This window comes from Grampus griseus, assembly GCF_964374135.1.
Source record: "Grampus griseus genome assembly, chromosome: 8".
NCBI lineage: Eukaryota > Metazoa > Chordata > Mammalia > Artiodactyla > Delphinidae > Grampus > Grampus griseus.
In genome coordinates, this window is record NC_139002.1 from 9,511,948 (window position 1) to 9,538,518 (window position 26,571).

Consider the following 26,571-nt stretch of genomic DNA (forward strand, 5'->3'; position numbering starts at 1 on the left):
AGCATGGGCTCTAGGTGCGCAGGCTTCAGTAGTTGTGGCACATGGTCTCAGTAGTTGTGGCTTGAGGGCTCTAGAGCTCAGGCTCAGTAGTTGTGGTGCACAGGCTTAGTGGCTCCGCGGCATGTGGGATATTCCCTGGCCAGGGCTCGAACCTGTGTCCCTTGCATTGGCAGGAAGATTCTTAACCACTGCACCACCAGGGAAGCCCTAAAGTAGCTTTACTTATAATTGCCAAATCTTGGAAGAAACCAAGATGTCCTTCAGTAAGTGAATGGATATATAAACTGTTGTACATCCAGACAATGAAATATTATTCAGTACTGAAAAGAAATGAGCTATCAAGCCATGAAGAGACATTGCACATAAATGCATATTACTAAGTGAAAGAAGCCAATCTCAAAAAGCTACATACTGTATGATTCCAACCATATGACATTCTGGAAATAGTAAAACAATGGAGAAAGTGAAAGATCAGTGGTTGCCAGAAGCTGGGGTTGGAGGGAGGGAAGGAAAGAAGGGTGAAAAGGCAGAGCATAAAGGACTTTTAGAGTAGTAAAACTATTCTGTGTGATACTATAATGATGGATACATGTCATTACACATTTGCCCAAACCCATAAATGTACAACACCAAGAGTGATCCCTAATGTAAACTATAAACTTTGGGCGATAACGGTGTGTCAATGTAGGCTTATCACTTGTTAACAAATGTACCACACCGGAGGGGCGGGGGCGGAGGGAGGATATTGATAATGGGGGAGGCTCTGAATGTCAGGGGACAGGGAGTACATATGGGAAATTGCTCTACCTTCCTCTCAAATTTGCTGTGAATCTAAACTGCTCTACAAAAATAAATTATTTATTAAAAATACACTGGATGGGATTACCAGGAGATTAAATGCTGCAGAACAAAATCTGAAAGCATAATGATATAAACCATCCAAAATAAACCACAGGGGAAAAATCCAAAAAATTAAGAGGAACACAAAAAAGCAGTCAATCCAATTAAAAATGGGTAAAGGACTTGAATAGACATTTCTCCAAAGATGATCTATAAATGACCAACAAACATGAAAAGATGCTCAATATCACTAATCTTTAGGAAAATGCAAACCAAAATCTCAATGAGGTATCACCTCACACCACATGCACAGCAATGTGAATGTTTATTTATTAACACTACTGAACTGTACACTTGAAAATGGTTACAATGGTAAATTTTACATTATGTGTTTTATACCACCAAAAAAAAAGGCATGTCACATAAATATATAAATGAACAAAGGGAGGGGGAAAAAATGAAACAAAGTTGTTTTTAGACATACAAAAACTGAAAGAATTCATCCCTAGTACAGGCATAACCCAGAGATACTGCAGGTTTGGTTCCAGACCACTGTAGGAAAGGGAATATTGCAATAAAGCAAGTCACATGAATTTTTTGGTTTCCCAGTGCATATAAAAGTTCTGTTTAGGGCTTCCCTGGTGGCGCATTGGTTGAGAGTCCGCCTGCCGATGCAGGGGACAAAGGTTCGTGCCCCGGTCCGGGAAGATCCCACATGCTGTGGAGCGGCTGGGCCTGTGAGCCATGGCCACTGAGCCTGCGCGTCCGGAGCCTGTGCTCCGCAATGGGAGAGGCCACAACAGTGAGAGGCCCGCGTACCACAAAAAAAAAAAAAAAAAAAAAAAAAAAGTTCTGTTTACACTACACTGTAGTCTTTTAAGTGTGCAATAACACAATGTACATGCCTTAATTAAAAACTAATGCTATCGGAAAAATGGCACCAGTAGACCTGCTCAACACAGGGTTGCCACATACCTTCAATTTGTAAAAAATGCAATATCTGCAATGTGTAATAAAACATAGTGCAATAAAATAAGATATGCCTGTGTATCCACAACTAAAAGAAATGTTAAAGGTTGTCTTTCAGACCTGAGCAAAGTGATACTTTAGGTAATATATATAAGATTTTTCTTATTAGTTAAATCTCTTTAAATAATAATAGACTGCTTTAACAAAAATAACAATGTATTTTATATATAAAAGTAAGATGGGGCTTCCCTGGTGGCGCAGTGGTTGAGAGTCCGCCTGCCAATGCAGGTGACACGGGTTCGTGCCCCGGTTCGGGAAGATCCCACATGCCGCGGAGCGGCTAGGTCCGTGAGCCATGGCCGCTGAGCCTGCGCGTCTGGAGCCTGTGCTCCACAACAGGAGAGGCCACAACAGTGAGAGGCCCGCATACCACAAAAAAAAAAAAAAAAAAAGTAAGATGTATGACAATAGCATAAAGGTTGGGATGAGAGAAATGGAAGAATATTACTTTAAGATTCTTATATTAAGATTTTTATACTATATGTGAAGTCGTATAATATCATTTGAAGGTAGACTGTGAAAAGTTAGAGATGTATGATATAAATCCTAGAACAACCAATAAAATAACAAAAATGTCATAGCTGACATGCCATCAAAGGAGATGTAATAGATATAAAAATATAAAAGTAATTCAAAAGGAGGCATAAAAAGAGAAAAAGAGGACAAAGAACAGATGGGGCAAACAGCAAGATAATATACTTATATCAAACCCTACCAAAAATCACATTAAAAGTAAATGATCTAAACACCCCAATTAAAAGGAAGAGATTGTCAGATTTGACAAAAAGTCACAACCCAACTACATGCTGCTGACAAGAAACACACTTTAAATACAAAGAAACAAATAGATTAAAAATACAAGAAATATAAAAGATATGCTAGCACTAGTTAAAAGAAGGTTGGAGTAGGTATATTAGTATCAGACAATGTAGATTTCAGAGCAAACAAAATATCAAAGATAAAGATCACTTCATAATTATGGAGTCAATTAATTGAGAAGACATAACAATCCCAAACAGTAATGTATCTAATAAAAGAACTTCAAAATACATGAAACAAAGACTGATGTAACTTCAGGAGATACAATAAATCCATAGTTACAGGCAGAGATTTTTAATACCCTCTCTCAATTATTGATAGAATAACTAGGCATAAAAATGGGAAAGATATGGACTTGATCAACATCATCAACCAACTTGACCTAATGGACATTTATAGGACACTCCACAACATTTATAGAATAGCAGAATACACATTTATAGAACAAGAGAATACACATTCTTCTATTATAAGCTTATTGAACTTAGAACATTTACAAAGATAAATCATATTCTGGGCCATAAAACAAGTGTCAGTAAATTCAAAAGATTTCAAGACATACATAGTACAATAGAATTAAATTACAAATCAATAACAGAAAGATCCTTGAAAGATCTCCAAATACTTGGAAATTAAATAACCTATGACCAAAGAAGAAAAAAGGGGAAATTAGAAGGTATTTTGAACCAAATGAAAATGAATGTACTGAATGTGGCTAAACAGTATTTAGTATGATATTTATAGCACTAAATGCCTATATGAGAAAAGAAGGAAGGTATCAAGTAAATGTCCTAATCTTCTACCTTAAGAAACTTAAAAGAGGAGGAAATTAAACCTAAAGTAAGCAGAAGAAAAGAAATAATAAAGATTGAAGCAGAAATCAATGGATTAGAAAACAGAATAAAAAAATTAATGATACCAAACACTAGGACTTTGAGAAGATCAATAAAACTGATAATCTTGAGCTTATCTAATCATGAAAAAAAAGAGAGAGAGAGAAGATACAATTTTTAAGAGAAAAAATAAGAGAAATGAAACTACTACAGATTCTACAGATATTAAAAGGATAATAGGAGAATACTAAGAATAATTTTATGCCAATAAATTAGACAACCTAGATGAAATGACAAATTTGTTGAAACACACAAACTACTAAAGCCTCATCAAGAAAAAAATAAATAACCTGAATAGCCCTATTTCTATCATCAATGTTGAAACTGTTGTTAAGAACATTTCCACAGTGAAAAGTCCAGAAACAGGGAGAGTCACTGGCAAATTCTACCAAACAGTTAGGGAAGAAATAATGCCAATTCTACATAAACTTTTCCTCCCAAATACTTCCCAGCTCATTCTACGAGGCTAGCATTTCTCTGAAAACAAAACCTGTCAAAGATATTACAAGAAAAGTAAAAGCCAATATCTCCTAGAATATATATGTAAATTCTAAACAAAATTTTTAGCAAATCTTACTAAACAATACATTATAATTTTATTTATTTTTGGCTGCATTGGGTCTTTGTTGCTGCGCACGGGCTTTCTCTAGTCGCCACAAGCGGAGGCTACTCTTCGTTGCAGTGCTCGGGCTTCTCATTGTGGTGGCTTCTCTTGTTGCGGAGCACGGGATCTAGGAGCACGGGCTCTAGGCGGGCTTCAGTAGTTGTGGTGCGTGGGCTCAGTAGTTGTGGTTCGCGGGTTCTAGAGCACAGGCTCAGTAGTTGTGCCGCACGGGCTTAGTTGTTCCGTGGCATGTGGGATCTTCCCAGACCAGGGATGGAACCCATGTCCCCTGCCTTGGCAGGCGGATTCTTAACCACTGCACCATGAGGGAAGTCCCTCAAACAATACATTAAAAGGATAATACATTATTACCAAGTGGGGTGTAACCCCAGGAATGCAGGACTGATTTAACATTCGAAAATCAAACAATGTTATTCACCATATTAGCAAACTAGAAAAGAAAACCTATGATCATCTCGCTAAAGAGGAAAAAAAAGTTGACAAAATCCAACGTCCATTCCAGATAAAGATTCTCAACCAACTAGGAAGAGAAGGGAACCTAAGAAAAAACTATAGCTAACATCATACTTGATGGTGAAAGACTAAATGCTTTCTCTCTAAAATCAGGATTGTCCACTCTCATCACTTCTATTCAACATTCTGGAGGTTCTAGCCAGTGAAATCAGGCAAGACAGAGAAATAAAAGACATCCAGATTTAAAGGAAGAAGCAAAACCGTTTTTGTTTAAAGATGACATGATTACCATGTAAAAACATCCAATGAATTAATAAGTGAGTACAAAGATCCATATCCAAAAACCAACTGTATATTTCCATATACTAGCAATGACAACAACAGAATCAGCAATTGACAATTTTTTAAAATACCATTTACAGGGCTTCCCTGGCGGCGCAGTGGTTGCGAGTCAGCCTGCCAATGCAGGGGACACGGGTTCGTGCCCCGGTCCGGGACGATCCCACATGCCGCGGAGCGGCTGGGCCCGTGAGCCATGGCTGCTGAGCCTGCGCGTCCGGAGCCTGTGCTCCGCAACGGGAGAGGCCACAACAGTGCGAGGCCCGCGTGCCACAAAAATTAAAAATAAATAAATAAATAAAATACCATTTACAATAGCTTCAAAAATATGAAATACTTCAGGATAGACCTGACAAAAAATGTGAAAGACCTATACACTGAAAACTATAACTGAGAAAAATTAAAGGAGAGCTAAATAAATGTTCCTGGGTTGGAAGACTCAATATCATTAACATGTCAATTCTCCCCAAATTATCTATAGATTCAACACAATCCCACTCAAAATCCAGGAATGTTCTTTGGTAGAAATTGACACACATTTTAAAATTCATATGGAAATGCAAATGGCCTAAAATAGCCATGGTGACTCTGGGGAAAAATAAACTGGAGGGCTAACACTACCTGATTTCAAGCATTATTATAAAACTATACCAATCAGAACAGCATGGTATTAGCATAAAGATAGACAAATAGATCAGTAAAACAGAAGAGAAAGTCCAGAAATAAACCCACACATATAAGAACAGCTCATTTTTTTTAACATCTTTACTGAGATATTATTTGCATACCATAAAGTTCACATGACCATAATGTAATTTGAGAACATTTTCATCATCCCCAAAAGAAACCTTGTACACTTTAACAGTCACCTTCCACCCACTCCCACCTAGCCCTAGGCAAATACTAATTTTTCTGTCTCTATAGATTTGCCTGTTCTTGATTTCATATAAATGAGATCATACAATATGCAGCCCTTCATGACTGGCTTCTTTCACTTGGCATAAGTCCATGTTGTAGCATGTACTGGAACTTCATTCCTTTTGGTTGCTGATATTCTACTGTGTAAATATTATCTATATCTATATATTTTATTTATCTATTCATCAGTTTATGGACATTTGGGATGCTTCCACTTCCTGGCTATTTTGAATAATGCTGCTATGAACATTTGTGTAAGTTTGTGTGTGGACGTACATTTTTAGTTCTCTTGGGTATACACCCAAGAATGGAATTTCTGAGTCATACGGTAACTCTATGTTTAACCTTTTGAGAAATTGCTAAACTGTTTTCCAAAGTGATTGTACCATTTTACATTCCCCACCAACAGTGTATGGGACTTCTAATTTTTAGACATCCTCATCAGCACTTGTTATAATTTGTCTTTTTTATTAGAGCAATTCTTATGTGTGTGAAGTGGTATCTCATTGTGGTTTTGATTTGCACTTCCCAATAACTAATGATGTTGCATATCTTTTCAAGTGCTTATTAGCCATTTATATATTTTCCTAGGAGAAATGTCTAGTTAAATCTTTTGTCTACCTTTTAATTGGGTTATCTTTTTATTATTGAGTTGTAAGAGTTCTTTTCTATATTCTGACTACAAGTCTCTCATCAGATATATAATTTGCGAATAATTTCTCCCATTCTGTAGTTGTTTTTTCACTTTCTTGATGGTTTTCAATTTTGATGAAGTCCAACAACAATCTTCTCTTTTATTGTTTGCTGGACAACTGACTTTTAACAAATGCACAAAAGCAATGCAGTGGAGAAAGAATAACTTTTCAGCAAATGGATATCCACATACAAAAAAATAAACTTCAAACTATATGTGAAAATGAACTCAAACTGGATTGCAGACTTAAATGTAAAACCTACAATGATAATCTTTCTAGAAGAAAACAAAAAAGAAAATTTTTGTGACCTTGGGTTAGGCAATGATATCTTAAATATGATGCCAAAAGTACAACATATTTAGTCATTCAAGGAATGTAAACTAAAACCACAATGAGATGCCACTACATACCTATTCAAATGGCTAAAATGAAAAAGACTGACCATACCAAGTGTTGGTGATGATGTAAGGGAACTTGAACTCTTACAAGTTACATTACTCTTCCTGGTAGTAATATAAAGTGGTACAACTACTTTGGAAAGCCTTTTGACAGTTTCTTTAAAAAATGACATATATACCTACCATGATGATCCAGTCCACTCTCAGGTATTCACCCAAGAGAAAAGGTAACATTTTCCAAAGACTTGCACACGAATGTTCACTGCAGCTTTATTTGTAATAGCCCAAAACTGGAAACAACTCAAATGTCCATCAAACTATGAATGGGTAAACAAATTGCGGTATATCCATACAATGGAATACTATCCAGTAACAAAAAGGAATAAACTCTTGGTATCATAACAACAAGGACAAAATAATTACTCTGAATAAAAGGAGCTGGGCCCAAGAGTACATGTTGTATAACTCCAGAAAATGCGAACTAATCTATAGTGACACAAAGCAAACCAGTGGTTGCCTGGGGAAAAAGAGGTGGGGAGGGCAGGAAAGAGGTGCTACCTAGGGCATGAGGAAACTTTTGAGGATGATATATATGTTCACTATCTTGACTATGATGGTCGTTGTGTGTGTGTGTGAGAGAGAAAACATCAAAGTTTACACTTTTATATGTGTAGTTTATTGAATATCAATTATGTTTATTTAAAAAAAACACCTACTTGCAGAGAGGAAATGAGTTGCTCAGTGAGAAAATTGTCAGAAAACCTAATTTAAGAGCTTTTGTTAAGAAATATAATTAATTCAAGACTAGAACTTTGAAACAAATGAGCTATTGTTTTCTGAACAGTAGTGTGAGGTCAATTCATACTCACACCTCTTCAATAAAGCATGAACTGCTGAAAATTCTGGGCTTCTATCCATTTGTAGCAGGCTATTTGCTCCCGGGGAATTATGGGCTTCCTTTTACTTAGATTAACACAGGTATATACTAAAACCCAGGAAGCTGTCCTATAAAGGCTGAAAGATCAGGCACTGGAAAAGCACAAGAAACTTGTATGTGCAACTAAGTCCATCCAGATTATTACAGCTAATCTCTGGCCACCTCTAGCAGAGTGACAAGGCCACTTTGAACAAGGATTTTCTTATAACTGTTCTGCCACACTTGCTATTCTTTCTTGAGCTACAGCTGTTAAGTCTAAGTTGAGTATTCCTCAAAGAGTATAGAACATAAATATAGCTTTTATGGTATGATTCAAACTCAAATGCAATATAAAGTTGTAATAGGGTAGAGGTAAGAAATCTCACTATTGCCACTTGGGCAGAGAGAGAATGTTTTTATAACTAGCAAGGATCAAGATTTAAAGGCATATAAGGTTGTGTACAATTGACTTTTTTTTTTTTTTTTTTTGTCTGAGCCGCAAAGTATGAGAGATCTTAGTTTCCCCAACAGGGATCGAACCCGTGCCCCCTGCAGTGGAAGCTTGGAGTCCTAACCACTGGACCACCAGGGAATTCCCCAAAATTGACTTTAAAATACACGTTGCTGTGCTCTCTTAAAATATAATGCATGAAATAAGAGAATAAAAGGAAGAGATTAAAAGAGTACAAAAGTTTAAAGATAAGCCTAAGATCATAGGTGCCCTGGGCTAAAGATCTTCTTATATAAAGATCTTATTCCAAAGAGATCCAGTAAAAAAAGTAAATGTTTTTAGGACATTCATATTTGATTAGTTCAATAACTCCTTAGCTTGTGAAAAAGGCGAATGTGAAAAGATTTTTCCGTAGGTAAGAAATTAAAATGAGGTTTTCAATAGTGAAACAAATGGAGCCAAGTGAATGACAACAGAACAGCTTAGTTACTGGTATAATTCTCTATACCATTTATTCTCCATACCAGTAAACTGAGAGCTAAGGAAACACACCAGCATTGTTTCTCAAATGTTGGTAACAGGACAATTACTAGAAATGATGGAATCAGCCCTTTCCCCTTTCTCCCCCACAGCTACTCCTCTCCTCACAGTCAAAAATCTTAAGAGTTGTCTAGCTTTCTCTCTCTATTTCCTGATCTCCTCTCCCACTCCATTATGGCTTATTAAGACCCATCAATCACTCCACCAAAACAAGTCTCTCTAAGGTCAGTGGTGGCCTACAGGTTAATCCATCTAGCATTTACATTCTCAACAGGGGCAACATTGTACCCAAGGCAGCAAAAATTGATTCAAGGGAGCAAAATATCTTAGATATTAAAATAGTTTGGGGCTCTCCAAAAAGTCATAGTACATAAACAGAAATACACTACATCTAGGCATTCTCCATATCTTACACTATGCCTTCTTCCCAGGTGACTTTACGCATACCATATGCTTCAGTTACCACCCACTACCACCTGTAACTCATTAAGCTACAGTTCCAGCATAGACCATTCCTCTGAGATTCAAACCTACTTAACTACCTGCCAGTTTGACATTCCACTTGAGTGTCTCAAAGGTATTTATCTGGGAAAAGAATCCGCAGCTTTGGTCAGATTCTCAGGTTAAGAACTACTGCCATACAGTAGTTTCAGAAAGGATCATAAAAATAAAAAATGGCAAAAACCAACTAAAAAAGGTGATATAAACAATTATTCTATAAACAAGTTTATTCTTCTCGGATGTCTTTAAAGCTTCTTGCATAAATATACCTTTTAGCTGACACACAATAGAAACTAAACTAGGTTGGAAATCAACATGTCAACATATCGGTTTTTCCCAGGGCACTGACGTGAATACAATTATACTGGTTCTCTGGTTATGCTAAAAGGTATTCTAAAACCAGTGTCAGACTTTCAGTAAAAGAGAGTAAGAATACAAAACACTGCAAATTGATTTGTAAACTTGCTACACTGGGTGTTTGCAGAACTAAGCAACAAGTAGATGTCAATATTTACATTTTGAAGAGAATCCTGAAAAGAAAGTGATTATCACAGGCAAACTGCATTAAAAATATATTCTTTTTTTTTTTTTTTTGTACGCGGGCCTCTCACTGCCGCGGCCTCTCCCATCGTGGAGCACAGGCTCGGGACGCGCAGGCCCAGCGGCCACGGCTCACGGGCCCAGCCGCTCCGTGGCACGCGGGATCCTCCCGGACCGGGGCACAAACTCACGCCCCCTACCTCGGCAGGCGGACTCTCAACCACTGCGCCACCAGGGAAGCCCTAAAAATATATTCTTATAATTACAACAACAACTCAAAAACTCTTGTTAGCTATGTTCCATATAAAGCCACACCACTAATCCTTTACAAAGTTAAAACAAGATAGAGACCTAGAACTAAAATCGAGGGCTATCTTTTTGGCTCTATGGATTCATACTTCTTGAGCAATCACAGAAATTTGCCAACACTAACACTATCAAATAAAAGGAATTCTGCATACAAGAACAAGAAATAGATTTATTTCAGGAGTTAAAAGAGGTGCTCTGTTAGGTGGTGGTGATGGGATGAATTGGGAGATTGGGATTGACATATATACACTAATAAGTATAAAATAGATAACTAATAAGAACCTGCTGTATAAAAAAATACAATAAAATGATATTCAAAAAAAAAGAGGTGCTCTGTTAGAAAAATAACTTCTCAAGGAGATGAAAGAAATCTTCCTCTTTGGTACAACATGACTAAGGTCTAATCTAGCGCAGTCTAAATCTTTGCCTGCTGATCATGTTTTTCTGTTCAACTTTTTTTCTCTGTCTCTCTGTTTCTTGATTCTGATAGTATTCTTCCTTAGTGATTTCTGAAATCATTACTAAAAATAATATTTCCTACTGGACACTCTACTTGGATCTCCTTTAAGAACTTCAAATCCAATATGCCCCAAACTAAACTTATCCTCTCCACCTCCACCTCCTTCCTGGAAAATGTTTCATAGTACCCCATTTACCTGGTGGCCTAAGCCATAAACCTGGGACTTATCCTTGAATTCTCCTCTGACAATATTTTATTAATTCTATCTCTTTCGCTCTTAAAACTGCCTCCTCCTCGCTGCCTTCCTGGCCTTGGCTTATAACTTACTGAAGTTACAGCCTTCAAAGTGCTGAGGTGGGGCTTCCCTGGTGGCACAGTGGTTGAGAGTCCGCCTGCTGATGCAGGGGACACGGGTTCGTGCCCTGGTCCGAGAAGATCCCACATGCCACGGAGCGGCTGGGCCCGTGAGCCATGGCCGCTGAGCCTGCACGTCCGGAGCCTGTGCTCCGCAGCAGGAGAGGCCACAACAGTGAGAGGCCCACGTACAGCCAAAAAAAAAAAAAAAAAAAAAAGTGCTTAGGTGATGGAGTCAAATAAATCTGGGATTGAATCCCAGTTCTGCCATTGCTAAGTGTGATCTTAATCTTAGGCAAATTACTTAACCTCTCTGGGGCTCATTTTCTCATCTGTAAAATAAAAAGAATAATAAAATTTACCTCATACAGTTATTGAAGTAGGCAAATGAGCTAATGCCTCTAAAACACCCAACAGTATGTCTGGCGTATTGTAAACACTCAATGAATGGTGGCCACCACTACCCTGCAGGACTGTATATCAATTAAATGATACAATAATCTATGTAAAGCATTTAACATGCAGTAAGGGCTTAATATTTAATAACCTTTAAAAAATTAATTTCACTTCTCATCTTCTCTATAAGTATATTACTTCAATAATACCCTAACATCTAGTCTTAGCCATTTTATCTATTCCTCACAATGCCTCTAAACGGCTTCTGTTTTCAGGATAAAATCCAAATTCCTTCTCATGACGTACGAAGTTCTTTACGATCTTTCCTCATTTTGAAGGTTTACTTCTTGCCATTCCTTTGGCTCCAATCACATCCAACTCAGAAGTGTCCTATTCTTTCAGGAGTTACTGCTTTTACAATGCTATTCTTTTTGCCTAGAATCCCCATCTACTCTTTTCCCCAGTCCAATTCCAATTTTGTCTCATACTACTTCTTCTAACCCTTCACAACTCAGCCCAGGAAGCCTTCCCTGTCCTGGAGAAAATGGACCAAGCACCAGCAGCAGCAGCCTTGGCGCATGCCCTGGCCCTGGGCAATTTATATCCCAGCCAGGCTTCCTGCCGGACTGACTTCTCTCTTTTTTGTGTGATTGAACAGCTCTGCCCCACGGGGGGCCTTTTTCACACTTGATTTCGAAACACAGTCTCCGTGCTCTCAGACATTCTTGAAATTTTTTCCTTCTAATGACATAAGAAGAAAGACTTTATTTTACCGATATTTTACTTGATTTTTTACATTTATGTTGATGAAAGAAATTAGTCTGTAACATTGCTTTCTTGTAATACCCATGACAGGTTGGTATTAAGGTTATACTGTCTTCTATAATTATCTGGGAAGTATTCCCTGTTTTCCATTCTCTGGAATATTTTATATAAAACTTGGTATTATTTTTTCCCTTAAATATTTGGCAACTAACATTTATTGAGCATATACTACATGCCAGATTCTATACTAAGCTCATTTACTATGTTACCTCATTTAATCCTCACAGCAACTTTCTAAGGTATATATCATTATTATCCCTGTTTTATAGAGAAGAAACTGAGGCTTATAGAAGGTAACTTGCCCAAAGTCACAGAGCTGGTAGGCAGCAGAACTGGGACTTCAACACATGTATCCCCATGTTCTTAATCACTTGCTATACTATCTTGTAATACTTAATATATGGTATTATGATTACCTATTCATTTATCTGTCTCCCCATTAGTTAGTGAAATCTATCTAGTAAGATCCTTGAAGGGTGGGATCATGTCTCCATTTTTTGCAACTCTTAAATCTAGCATCATGTCTACCAATTAATAGATGCTCAATAAGTAGCTGCTAAGTGAATGAATGAAAACATATCATTTGATTCTTATAACAACTGGGTGAGGTAAAGTGGTTATTAACAATCCCGGTTCAGAAAGCAGGTATATGTTTACTTTAGAATGTTGCTAAAATGGCTTTTGTCTTTAAGTTAAAACATATAACCCCCATGCAAAGAAGGCATACATGATTTAGTTTCTTCAACAAGGAAAAAGCAAAAAATAAATTTTAATTACTTGCAAACTGTCAATGACAACAGATTTAATGTTCTGATACCATCTGTAAGACAGAGACCTTCATATTTTTTCTGGGGTCAAGGGTATAAATACAACAAGAAAAAGATTATCTGGTGAGAAAATGGCAATAAAACAAAAGCATTAAGTAGAAAAGCTTTCATAGAAGGTCAGCAGTGTAGCTAAAGAAGAATTCCCCACCGACTATGCCATGTGGTAGGGATGTCATAAGACGATTTAAGGTAGACATAAAATACCCACAGCAGGGATGTCTTGGCTTCAGTTAAATGAACTGAAATTTCCATTCTGTCTTTTGCCTGATGAGTCTGTAAAAACGCTTATATATGGGCACCACAGAAAAGAGATTTTTTTTGATGTAGATCAGATCATAATTATGGCAAAATAACTAGGTTATAGTAAGACAAATCTGGCCTAGATATAGGAACAAACGTCCGAGAGCCAATGTCCTTATGTTCTGAAATTGTTATTTGGGAGATTATATCAATATAACTACAATCCTAAAGGATATTAAGAATAGAAAAGATCCTTGAAATATTTAAATAGAATTCTGCCTAAAGGATACCCTAGACAACCTCATGAGGATTCTTCCAAGCCTCTCTCTTCTAACCCCAATCCAAAATACACACACACACACACACACACACACACTTTTTTACTGCAGCAGTTTTTGTCAAGTTGCTTTTAGGACAAGAGTATTATAACATATCTCAAAGGGGAAAAAAATGTGAGAATAAAAACATACCAAAGGAACTATTAAACACGTCACAGGAAAACTATTCTCACCAGTGGACTGCCACATAAAAATTTCAGAAGTCTTTGTACTCTCTATAGCAAAATAAACAAGATATTCAGCAAGGGGTCTCTTACAATATAGATATTGTTTAGACTCCCAAAATCAAATATGCTAATGATAAAAAATTGAAAATCAGAAAGAATAGAAAAAATGATTTACTTCCATCAGTGAAAGATAATTCTTTTTTTTTTAAATTTATGTATTTATTTATCTTTGGGTGCGTTGGGTCTTCATTGCTGCGTGCAGGCTTCTCTCTAGTTGTAGCGAGCAGGGGCTACTCTTTGTTGTGGTGCACGGGCTTCTCATTGCGGTGGCTTCTCTTGTTGCGGAGCTCAGGCTCTAGGCGCATGGGCTTCAGTAGTCGTGGGGTGGGACACGGGCTCAGTAGTTGTGGCTTGCGGGCTCTAGAGCACAGGCTTAGTAGTTGTGGTGCACGGGCTTAGTTGCTCCGTGGCATGTGGGATCTTCCTGAACCAGGGCTTGGACCCATGTCCCCTGCATTGGCAGGTGGATTCTCAACCACTGTGCCACCAGGGAAGCCCTGGAGTGCATATTTTAAGATCATATTTTTTCAATTTAAGACTTTCTATTTTATTCTATTTTAAAGATTTCAGTTCTCTGGTGAAATTCTCCATATTTTCATCTATTTTCTCCATCTTTTTCTCTATTTACTTACAGATATTAATCAAGTGTTTTAAAGTCCTTGTATGATAACACCAGTATCTGTGGCATCTGTAAGCCTGCTTCTGTTAGCTTTTGGTTATCTGGTCCTATCTCTTGACATGCCTAGAAAATTTTGACTGAATAATATTGTTTTAAAATTTTTTACAAATTATGTTATCTATGACCATAAAGAGTTTACCCTTTTCTCTGCTAGGCAGAGAGTGCAGCATTCATCACTTTTATCCAATCAAAACACTTGAGCAGAAGCAAGAACTACAATCCTGCAGCCTGTGGAACAAAAACCACATTCACAGAAAGACAAAATGAAAAGGCAGAGGGCTATGTAATAGATGAAGGAAGAAGATAAAACTCCAGAAAAACAATTAAATGAAGTGGAGATAGGCAACCTTCCAGAAAAAGAACTCAGAATAATGATAGTGAAGATGATCCAAGACCTCGGAAAAAGAATGGAGGCAAACAAAGATCGAGAAGATGCAAGAAATGTTTAACAAAGACCTAGAAAAATTAAAGAACAAATACCTAGAAGAATTAAAGTGCACACAGAACATTCTCCAGGATAGACCACATCTTGGGTCATGAATCAAGCCTCAGTAAATTTAAGAAAATTGAAATTATATCAAGCATCTTTTCTGAACCATGAAGCTATGAGATTAGAAATCAATTACAGGGGAAAAAAACTTAAAAAACACAAACACATGGAGAATAAACAACACATTACTAAATAACCAAGAGATCACTGAAGAAATCAAAGAGGAAATCAAAAAAAACCTAGAGACAAATGACAGTGAAAACATGACAATCCAAAACCTATGGGATGCAGCAGAAACAGTTCTAAGAGGGAAGTTTATAGCAATTCAAGCCTACCTCAAGAAACAAGAAAAGTCTCAAATAAACAATCTAACCTTACACCTAAAGGAACTAGAGAAAGAAGAACAAACAAAACCCAAAGTTAGTAGAAGGAAAGAACATCAAGATCAGAGCAGAAATAAATGAAGTAGAAACAAAGAAAACAATAACAAAGATCAATAAAACTAAAAGCTGGTTCTTTGAGAAGATAAACAAAATTGATAAACCTTTAGCCAGACTCATCAGGAAAAACAGGGAAAGGACTCAAATCAATAAAATTAGACATGAAAAAGGAGAAGTTACAATGGACACTGCAGAAATACAGAGCATCATAAGAGACTACTACAAGCAACTCTATGCCAATAAAATGGACAACCTGGAAGAAATGGACAAATTCTTAGAAAGGTATAAATTTCCAAGACTGAACCAGGAAGAAATAGAAAATATGAACAGACCAATCACAAGTAATGAAATGGAAACTGTGATTAAAAATCTTCCAACAGACAGAAGTCCAGGACCAGATGGCTTCACCGGTGAATTCTATCAAACATTTAGAGAAGAGCTAACACCCACCCTTCTCAAACTCTTCCAAAAAGTTGCAGAGGAAGGAACACTCCCAAACTCATTCTACAAGGCCACCATCACCGTGATACCAAAACCAGACAAAGATACTACTAAAAAAAAAATTACAGACCAATATCACTGATGAATATAGATGCAAAAGTCCTCAACAAAATACTAGCAAACAGAATCCAACAACACATTCAAAGGATCATACACCATGATCAAGTGGGACTTATCCCAGGGATGCAAGGATTCTTCAATATATGCAAATCAATCAATGTGATACACCATATTAACAAATTGAATAATAAAAACCATAGGATCATCTCAATAGATACAGAAAAAGCTCTTGACAAAATTCAACACCGATTTATGATAAAAACTCTCCAGAAAGTGGGCATAGAGGGAACCTACCTCAACATAATAAAGGCCATATAGGACAAACCCACAGCAAACATCATTCTCAATGGTGAAAAACTGAAAGCATTTTCTCTAAGATCAGGAACAAGACAAGTATGACCTCTCTCGCCACTCTTATTCAACATAGTTTTAGAAGTACTAACCACTGCAATCAGACAAGAAAAAGAAATAAAAGGAATACAAATTGGAAAAGAAGAAGTAAAACTGTCATTGTTTGCAGATGACATGACAATATACATAGATAATCCTAAAAATGCCACCAGAAAACTACCAGGGCTAATCAATGAATTTGGTAAGGTTGCATGATACAAAATTAATGCACAGAAATCTCATGCATTCCTATACACTAACAATGAAAGATCAGAAAGAGAAATTAAGGAAACAATCCCATTCACCATTGCAAAAAAAGAATAAAATACCTTGGAATAAACCTACCTAAGGAGGTAAAAGACCTGTACTCAGAAAACTATAAGACACTGACGAAAGAAATCAAAGATGACACAGATGGAGAGATATACCATGTTCTTGGATTGGAAGAATCAACATTGTGAAAATGACCACAGTACCCAAAGCAATCTACAGATTCTATGCAAGCTCTATCAAATTACCAATGGCAGTTTTTACAGAACTAGAACAAAAAAATCTTAAAATTTGTATGGAGACACAAAAGATGCCAAATAGCCAAAGCAATCTTGAGGGGAAAAAATGGAGCTGGAGGAATCAGACTCCCTGACTTCAGACTATATTACAAAGCTACAGTAATCAAGACAATATGATACTGGCACAAAAACAGAAATATAGATCAATGGAACAGGATAGAATGCCCAGAGGTAAACCCACGCACCTATGGCCAACTAATCTATGACAAAGGAGGCAAGGATACACAATGGAGAAAAGACAGTCTCTTCAATAAGTGGTGCTGGGAAAACTGGACAGCTACATGTAAAAGAATGAAATTAGAACACTCCCTAACACCATACACAAAAATAAACTCAAAATGGATTAAAGACCTAAATGTAAGACCGGACACTATAAAACTCTTAGAGGAAAACATAGGAAGATCACTCTCTGACATAAATCACAGCAAGATCTTTTTTAACCCACCTCCTAGAGTAATGGAAATAAAAACAAAAATAAGCAAATGGGACCTAATGAAACTTCAAAGCTTTTGCACAGCAAAGGAAACCATAAACAAGACAAAAAGACAACCCACAGAATGGGAGAAAATATTTACAACTGAATCAACAGACAAAGGATTAATCTCCAAAATATATAAACAGCTCATGCAGCTCGATATTAAAAAAACAAACAATGCAATCCAAAAATGGGCAGAAGACCTAAATAGACATTTCTCCAAAGAAGACATACAGATGGCCAACAGGCTCAAGAAAAGCTGCTCAACATCACTAATTATCAGAGAAATGCAAATCAAAACTACAGTGAGGTATCACCTCACACCAGTCAGAATGGGCATCATCAGAAAATCTACAAACGACAAATGCTGGAGAGGGTGTGGAGAAAAGGGAACCCTCTAGCACTGTTGGTGGGAATGTAAATTGATACAGCCACTATGGAGAACAGTATGGAGGTTCCTTAAATAACTAAAAATAGAATTACCATATGACCCAGGAATCCCACTACTGGGCTTATACCCAGAGAAAACCATAATTCAAAGAGACACATGCACCCCAGTGTTCACTGCAGCGCTATTTACAATAGCCAGGTCATGGAAGCAACCAAAATGCCCATCGACAGATGAATGGATAAAGAAGATGTGGTACATATATACAATGGAATATTACTCAGCCATAAAAAGGAGCAAAATTGGGTTATTTGTAGAGACATGGATGGACCTAGAGACTGTCATACAGAGTGAAGTAAGTCAGAAAGAGAAAAACAAATATCGTATATTAACGCATATATGTGGAATCTAGAAAAATGGTACAGATGAACCAGTTTGCAAAGCAGAAACAGAGACACAGACATAGAGAACAAACGTATGGACACCAGGGGAGGACAGTGAGGAGTGGGGGGATGAACTGGGAGATTGGGATTGACATGTATACACTGATATGTATAAAATAGATAACTAATAATAACCTGCTGTTTAAAAAAATAATTTAAATTAAATTTAAAAATTCCAAAAAATTTTCAAAAAAAAAAGAAGTTCATCCACATGAAGAAGTTCATCCACATGAAGAACTGTGCTCAAGGTTACATAGCCAATAGGTAGAAAATTCAAACCTAAGACTATTTGAATCTTAATTTGTGCTATGAACCACTATCTGCCACATATGCAAATTGCATATCCTCAGCATTCAGTACAGTGCCTGCCACGTGGTAGGCTTTAACATTCAACAAACATTTGTTTTATTGTTGAAACAATAAAACAAGATAATATATGAACAAGATAATATATGAAAGCCCTTGTAAATTATAAAACTCTGCATGAATACTATTATTTCCTTCCACCCTGACTCAGTTTTTGTTGATTTTTCTACCTCACCATCCTTATCCAGTTCCCCAGTAAACACACATTTATCCATCTAGGTCCAAGTGAAATGTAATAATTTCTTTAACACTCCATATGAAATCAGTAATCCCTCTTCTGTGCTCTCAGGGACTCTGTAATTACTTCTATTATAATAATTATATAACCCATTTGCATACAATTCTTCCCCCATCCACCCTAGATTATGAATTCTTCAAGAAAAGAAACCACATTTTATTTATCTTTGTATTGCTTGTGCCTAGGACAGTGTCAGGATATGAAAGATGCCAAATTCATACTGCTGAATAAATGCAGAATCACTCTCAGACCCAGATAAGACAGTAGGTCCTTGCCTTGGAACTCATATTTTTTTCCCAGCTTTATTGAGATATAATTGACAAAAAACACTGTGTAACTTTAAGGTATACAATGTATACCAATAATTTTAGATAGCTAGATAGACAGACAGAAAGACAGATGAGAACATACAAGATCTAGTCTCTTAGCAAATGTCAAGTATATAATACAGTATTGTTAACTATAGTTACCATGCTGTACATTATTAGATCCCAGAACCTATTAATCTTATAACTAAAAGTTTGTACCTTTTGACCAACATCTCATTTCCCCCACCCACCAAGTCCTGGCAACCACCAATCTATTCTCTGTTTCTGTAAGTTCAACTTTTTAAGATTTAACATGTGAGGTCATAAAGTAGTTGTCTTTCTTTATCTGACTTATTTCACTTAGTATAATGCCCTCAAGTTTCATTCATGCTGTCACAAATGGCAGGATTTCCTTCTTTTTCATGGCCGAATAATATTCTGTTACATTTGCACCACATTATTTTTATCCATTCACTTGTTAATGGACACTTAGGCAGCTTCCATGTCTTGGCTATTGTGAATAATACTGCAATGAACATAGGAGTGCACATATTTCTTTGAAATAGTGATTGAATTTCCTTCGGATATATATCCAAAAGTAGAATTGCTGGATTATATGGTAGTTCTACTTTTAATTTTTTGAGGAACCTCTATACTGTTTTCCATAATGTCTATACCAATTTATATTCCTACCAAGAATGCACAAGTGTTCCCTTTTCTCCACATCCTTGCCAGCCCTTATGTCTTGTCTTTTTGATAACAGCCATTCAAATAGGTGTGGTATCTCATTAAGGCTTTGATTTGCATTTCCATGATGATTAGTAATGTTGAGCACTTTTTCACCTACCTGTTGGCCATTTTTATGTTTTCTTGGAAAAAATGTCTGTTCAGGTCCTTTGTGCATTTTTTAATTTTTTTTTTCTATTGGGTTGAGTGAGTTCATTATATATTTCGGATATGAACACTTACCGGTTACACGGTTTGCAAATATTTTCTCTCATTTCATACAATTCCCTTTCACTTTTTTGTGCAGAAGCTTTTTAGTCTGATGTAGTCTCACTAGATTTTTTTTTGCTTTTGTTGCTTGTGCTTATGGTATCATATTCAAAAAATCATTATTAAGACTAATGTCAAGGAGGTTACCTCTGTGCTTTCTTCTAGGAGTTTTACAGTTTCAGGTCTTAAGTTCAAGTTTTTAATCCATTTTGAGTTGATTTTTGATAGTGTAAGATAGGGGTCCAATTTAATTCTTTTGCAGGCTGCTGTCCAGTTTTCCCAACACCATTTATTGACAAGACTATCCTTTCTCCATTGCATATCCTTGGCTCTCTCATCACAAATTAATTGATTTATTTCTGAACTCTTTATTCTGTCCCATCATATATGTATCTGTTTTTATGTCAATACCACACTGTTTTGATTACTATAGCTTTTTAATATAGTCTAAAATCAGGACGTGTGATGTCTCCAGCTTTGTGCTCCTTTCTCAACATTGTTTTGGCTATTCAGGGTCTTTTGTGGTTCTATATGGATTTTAGGATTGTTTGTCTATTTCTGCCATTGGAATTTTGATAGGGACTGCATCTGTGGACTGCTTTGGGTAGTATGGATATTTTTAACAATACTAACTCTTCCAACCCATGGGCATGAAATATCTTTCCATTTAATTGTGTCTTCTTCAATTTCTTTCAACAATGTCTTATAGTTTTCAGTGTAAAGATCTTTCACCTCCTTGGTTAAATTTACTCCTAAGTATTTTATTCTTTTTGATGTTATGGTAAATAGGATTGTTTTCTCAATTTCTGTTTTCAATAGTTCATTGTTAATATATGGAAATACAACTGATTTTTGTAAATTGATTTTGTATCCTGCAACTTTACTGAATTCATTTAGTTCTAACAGATTTTTGGTGGAGTCTAAGGGTTTTCTGTATATAATATCATGTCATCTGTAAATAGTCACACTTTTAATTCTTCCTTTCCAATTTAATGTTTTTATTTATTTTTCTTGACTAACTGCTCAGGCTAGGACTTCCTGTACTATGTTGAATAAAAGTGGCAAGAATAGGCATTTTTGTCTTGTTCCTGATCCTAAAAGGAAAAGCTTTCAGCTTTTCACCATGGAGTATGATGTTAGCTATGGACTTGTCATATATGGTCTTTATTATGTCAAGGTACGTTCCCTCTATATCCACTTTGTTGAGAGTTCTTATCATGAATGGATGTTGAATTTTGTCAAGTGCTTTTTCTGCGTCTACTGAGACAATCACATGATTTTTATCTTTCATTATGTTAATATGGTGTGTCACACTGATTGATTTGTGGATTTGAACCATCCTTGCATCCCTAGAATAAATTCCACTTGATCCTGGTGTGTGGTCCTTTTAATGTATTGTTGGATTCAATTTGCTAATACTTTGTTGAAACTTTCTGCATCTACATTCATCAAGGATAGTAGCCTGTAATTTTCTTTTCTTGTAGTGTCCTTGTCTGGTTTTGATATCAGGATAATGCTGGCCTCGTAATAAGTTTGGAAGTGTTCCCTCCTCTTCTATTTTTTGGAAGTTTGAGAAGGATCAGTGTTAATTCCTCTTTAAAAGTTTGGTAGAATTCCCAGTGAAGCTGTCTGCTCCTCAACTGTTGTTGGGAGGTTTTTGATTACTAATTCAATCTCCCTACTTGGCAATTGGTCTGTTCAGATTTTCTATTTCTCCATAATCCAGCCTTGATAGGTTGTATGTTTCTAGAAATTTATCCATTTTTCTTAGGTTGTCCAATTTGTTGGCATATAATTGTAAATGGTAGTCTCTTATAAACTTTTGTGTTTCTGTGGTGTCAGTTGTAATGAGTCCTCTTTCACTTATAATATTATTTATTTGAGTTTTTTTCTTGGTTAATCTAGCGAAGGATTTTCAATTTTGTTTTATCTTTTCAAAAACCAATTCTTAGTTTTGCTGATCATTTCTATTTTTTCCCTATTCTTTATTTCTGCTCTAATCGTTATTTCCTTCCTTCTATTAATTTTGAGCTTAGTTTGCTCTTCTTTTTCCAGTTCCTTCAGGTGGAAGGTTCAGTTGTTTATTTGAGATCTTTTCTCTTTATAGCTATAAACTTTCCTCTTAGAAATGCTTTTGCCATATCCCATAATATCACAAGATTTTTTTAAATTTCCCTTTTGATTTCTTCTTTGGTCCACTGGTTGTTCAGGAGTGTGTTGTTTAAATTCCATGTACTTGTGAATTTTCCAATTTTCTTCCTGTTATTGATTTCTAGTTTCACACTATTGTGTTTGGAAAAGATGCTTGATATAATTTCAATCTTCTTGATTTGTTAAGATTTGTTTTGTGGCCTAACATATGATCTATCCTGGAGAATGTTCTGTTTGTTCTTGAAGAGAATGTGTTTTCTGCTGCTGTTGGATAAAATGTTCTGTATATGTGTGTATAGATCCATTTGGTCTATAGTATTACTCAAAAGTGCTGTTTTCTTATTGATTTTCTTTCTGTATGATCTATCCATTGTTGAGAGGGGGGTATTAAAGTCTCCTACTTTTACTGTATTGTTTATTTCTCCCTTCAGTTCTATTAATATCTGCTTTATATTTAGATGCTCCGATGTTGGATATTTACAATCGTTATGTCATCTTCATGAACTGATCCTTTTATCATATATAGTGACTTCTTTGTCTATTGTGACCCTTCTTTTTTAACTTAGTTTATTTTTTCTGATACAAGGATAGGTATCCCTGCTCTCTTTTTGTGAGCATTTGCATGGAATATCTTTTTCCATCCTTCCACTTCCAGCCTATGTGTGTCCTTAAAGTTAAAGTGAGTCTCTTACAGGCATCATTTCCCTTTTAAGACAGTGTGGTATTGGCAAAAGAATAGACAAATAGGTCAATGGCACAGAACAGAGAGCCCAGAAATAGACCCTCACAAATACACTTAACTGATCTTTGACAAAGGAGCAAAGGCAATATAATGAGGCAAAGATAGTCTTTTCAACAAATGGTATAGGAACAACTGAATATCTGTGTGAAAAAAAAAGGAATACGGACACAGACCTTATACCCCTTACAAAAGTTAACTCAAAATGTATCATAAAGCTAAATGTAAAACACAAAACTACAGGATTCCTAGAAGATAACACAAAAGAAAATATAGGTGACTTTGGGTACAGCAATGACTTTTTAGATATAATATCAAAGGCATGATCTATGAAAAAAATAATTATAAGCTGAATTTCATTAAAATTAAAAACATCTCCTCTCCAAAAGACAATGTCATGAGAATGAGAATTCAAGCCACAGACTAGGAGGAATTATTTGCAAAAGACACATCTGATAAAGTACTATTATCCAAAATATACAAAGAACCCGTAAAACTCAAGAATAAGAAAACAAATAGCCCAATTAAAAAATGGGCCCAAGACCTGAACAGACACTTCACCAAAGATGATATACAGATGGCTAGTAAGCATATGAAAAGATGCTCCTCATCATGTCATCAGGGAAATGCAATTTAAAATAACGAGATAACACACACTCCTATTACAATGGCCAAAATTCAAAATGCCGACAGCATCAAATGCTGACAAGGATGTGGAGCAACAGGAACTCTCATTCATTGCTGATGGATTGCAAAGTGGTACATTTTGGAAGAAGGTTTGATAGTTTCTTAGAAAAGTGAACATCCTCTTACCATACAATCCAGCAAATGTACTCAATATTTACCCAAAGGAGTTGAAAATTTATGCCCACACAAAACCTGCACATGGATGCTTATAGTAGCTTTATTTGTAACTGCCAAATCTTGGAAGAAACCAAGATATCCTTCAGTAGGTGCATGGATAAATAAACTAGTACATCCAGATTTTAGAATATTATTCAGCACTAAAAAGAAATGAATTATCAACCCATGAAAAGGAATTTGAGCAATCTTAAATGCATACTACTAAGGGGAAAAAGTCAGTCTGAACAGGCTACATACTGTATGATTCCAGCTATATGATATTCTGAAAATACTGGGTTGGCCAAAAAGTGCCTTTGGTTTTTAAGTAAAAATAAAAGATACATTTTTTCATTTTCACCAAGAAGTTTATTGAACAATGTATTCACCCTTTTGTTCCACTACCTTCTGCCATTTTTCAGGCAACTTCATAATTCCATCTTCCCAAAACTTTTTACCTTTTTGAGCAAAGAACTCTTCCAGGTGCCTTTTACAGCTTCCAGGGAATTGAAATTTTTTCCATTAAGAGAATTTTATAAAGACCAAAATAAATGAAAATCCGAAGGTGCAGTGTCTGGTGAATGTGGCGGGTGAATCAGAAGTTCCCAGCCAAGCTGTAATAGTTTTTGCCTGGTCATCAAAGAAACCTGAGGTCTTGTGTTATCCTGATGGAAGATTATGCGTTTTCTGTTGACTAATTCTGGATGCTTTTCATCGAGTGCTGCTTTCAGTTGGTCTAACTGGGAGCAGTACTTGTTGGAATTAATCGTTTCGTTTTCCAGAAGGAGCTCATAAAAGAGGACTCCTTTCCAATCCCACCACATATACAACATCACCTTCTTTGGATGAAGACTGGCCTTTGGTGTGGTTGGTGGTGGTTCATTTCGCTTGCCCCACAATCTCTTCCATTCCACATTAGTGTACAGTATCCACTTTTCATCACCCCTCACAATTTGTTTTCAAAATGGAACGTTTTCATTACGTTTAAGTAGAGAATCGCATGCGGAAATACGGTCAAGAAGATTTTCTTCGCTTAACGTATGTGGAACCCAAACGTCAAAGCGATTCACATAACCAAGCTGGTGCAAATGATTTTCAGCACTTGATTTGGATATTTTGAGTATGTCGGCTATCTCCCGTGTGGTATAATGTTGATTGTTCTCAATTAATGTTTTGATTGATTGCTATCAACTTCAACTGGTCTACCTGACCGTGGAGCATCATCCAGCAAGAAGTCTCCAGCACAAATCTTTGCAGACCACTTTTGACACGTTCGATCAGTCACATCACCTTCTCTATATACTGCACAAATTTTTTTTTGCATTTCGGTTGTGTATTTAACCTTTCTTGAAATAATAAAGCATAATATGTCAAACATGTTGGTTTTTTCCTTCCATCTTCAATATTAAAATGGCTACACAAAAATTCACCAATTTTGATATGTCTTTTTTTAAATGCACGCTGATATGACAGCTGTCACATACAATCTAACAAACTTATTTTGAATGAAGTTAAAGACAACTAAGTGCTACTAGAGCCATCTTACACAAAAACCAAACGAACCTTTTGGCCAACCCAATAGCAAAACAATGGAGCCAGTAACAAGATCAGTGGTTGCCACAGGCTGGGGGAAGGGAGAGATGAATACACAGAGCACAGAACATTTTTAGGGCAATAAAACTATCCTGTATGATACTACATTTGTAGATACATGTCATTATACATTTGTCAAAACCTATAATAATGTACAACACTGAGACTGAAGCCTATAGATTATGATAAATATAGATTATGATACGTCAATGTAGGTTTATAAGTTGTAACAAATGTATCACTGTGGTACAGGATATTGACAGTGGAGGAAGCAGTCCATGTGTAGGGGCAGGGAGTAAATGGGAACTTTCTGTACTTTCTGCTTAATTTTGCTATGAACCTAAAACTACTCCCAAAAATAGTCTATTAAAAAAACATAGCTCTTAACCATCTTTTAATACTACGACCCAGATCAAAAACAGTTGCTTCCACTTTGGATAAGAAGGTAAAACCACTGCTTGATTATTTCTAAAACCTAGCTTCCAAAATCATCTTAACTGGTAATTTAAGGCTCACAATAAGGATCAAAGAACTTACTTTTCAATTTTCTTCCTATGTTCTTTTTGCCTCTGTTGTTCTTTCACTTGTTCTCTTTCAATATCCATGAAAAGTCGTCTATATCTCAGGTACTGCTTTTGACGCTAAAGAAAAGAAGTTAAAATTGTTAAGATTCCGCTCTCAGAGGACTTTCCAAGAAAGGAAAATCCTTGTGCCATAGACAAGAAAACTATATGACACAAAAGTCACAGGGAATTAAGTCCTTAATTTCCTTCTATTTATGGTGACTCAGGATAATATCACATATAGCAAGAGATTTATATTTTCAAGCACATAGCTATTAGATGTAACAGACAAATCAGAGAAAGAAGTACTAATTTAGTTTGCACTTAGCATGGTCAGTTGTCAATAGCCCTTGAGGAAATGATTATATTTAATATGATAAGATACATACTATATTTACTCTGTGTTCCC

At 36.2% G+C, this 26,571-nt stretch overlaps 1 protein-coding gene across 1 annotated transcript in view; it reads right to left on the reverse strand.

Annotated features, from left to right (window-relative positions):
* CCDC15 (coiled-coil domain containing 15) overlaps positions 1-26,571 on the reverse strand; it is a gene marked incomplete at its 5' end in the record, with an annotated part of 61,430 nt that overhangs the window by 5,177 nt on the left and 29,682 nt on the right. The window contains one exon of the mRNA XM_082661068.1: positions 26,137-26,240. Within this exon, the coding sequence (XP_082517194.1) occupies positions 26,137-26,240 (104 nt within the window). The remainder of the gene's footprint in view (positions 1-26,136; positions 26,241-26,571) is intronic.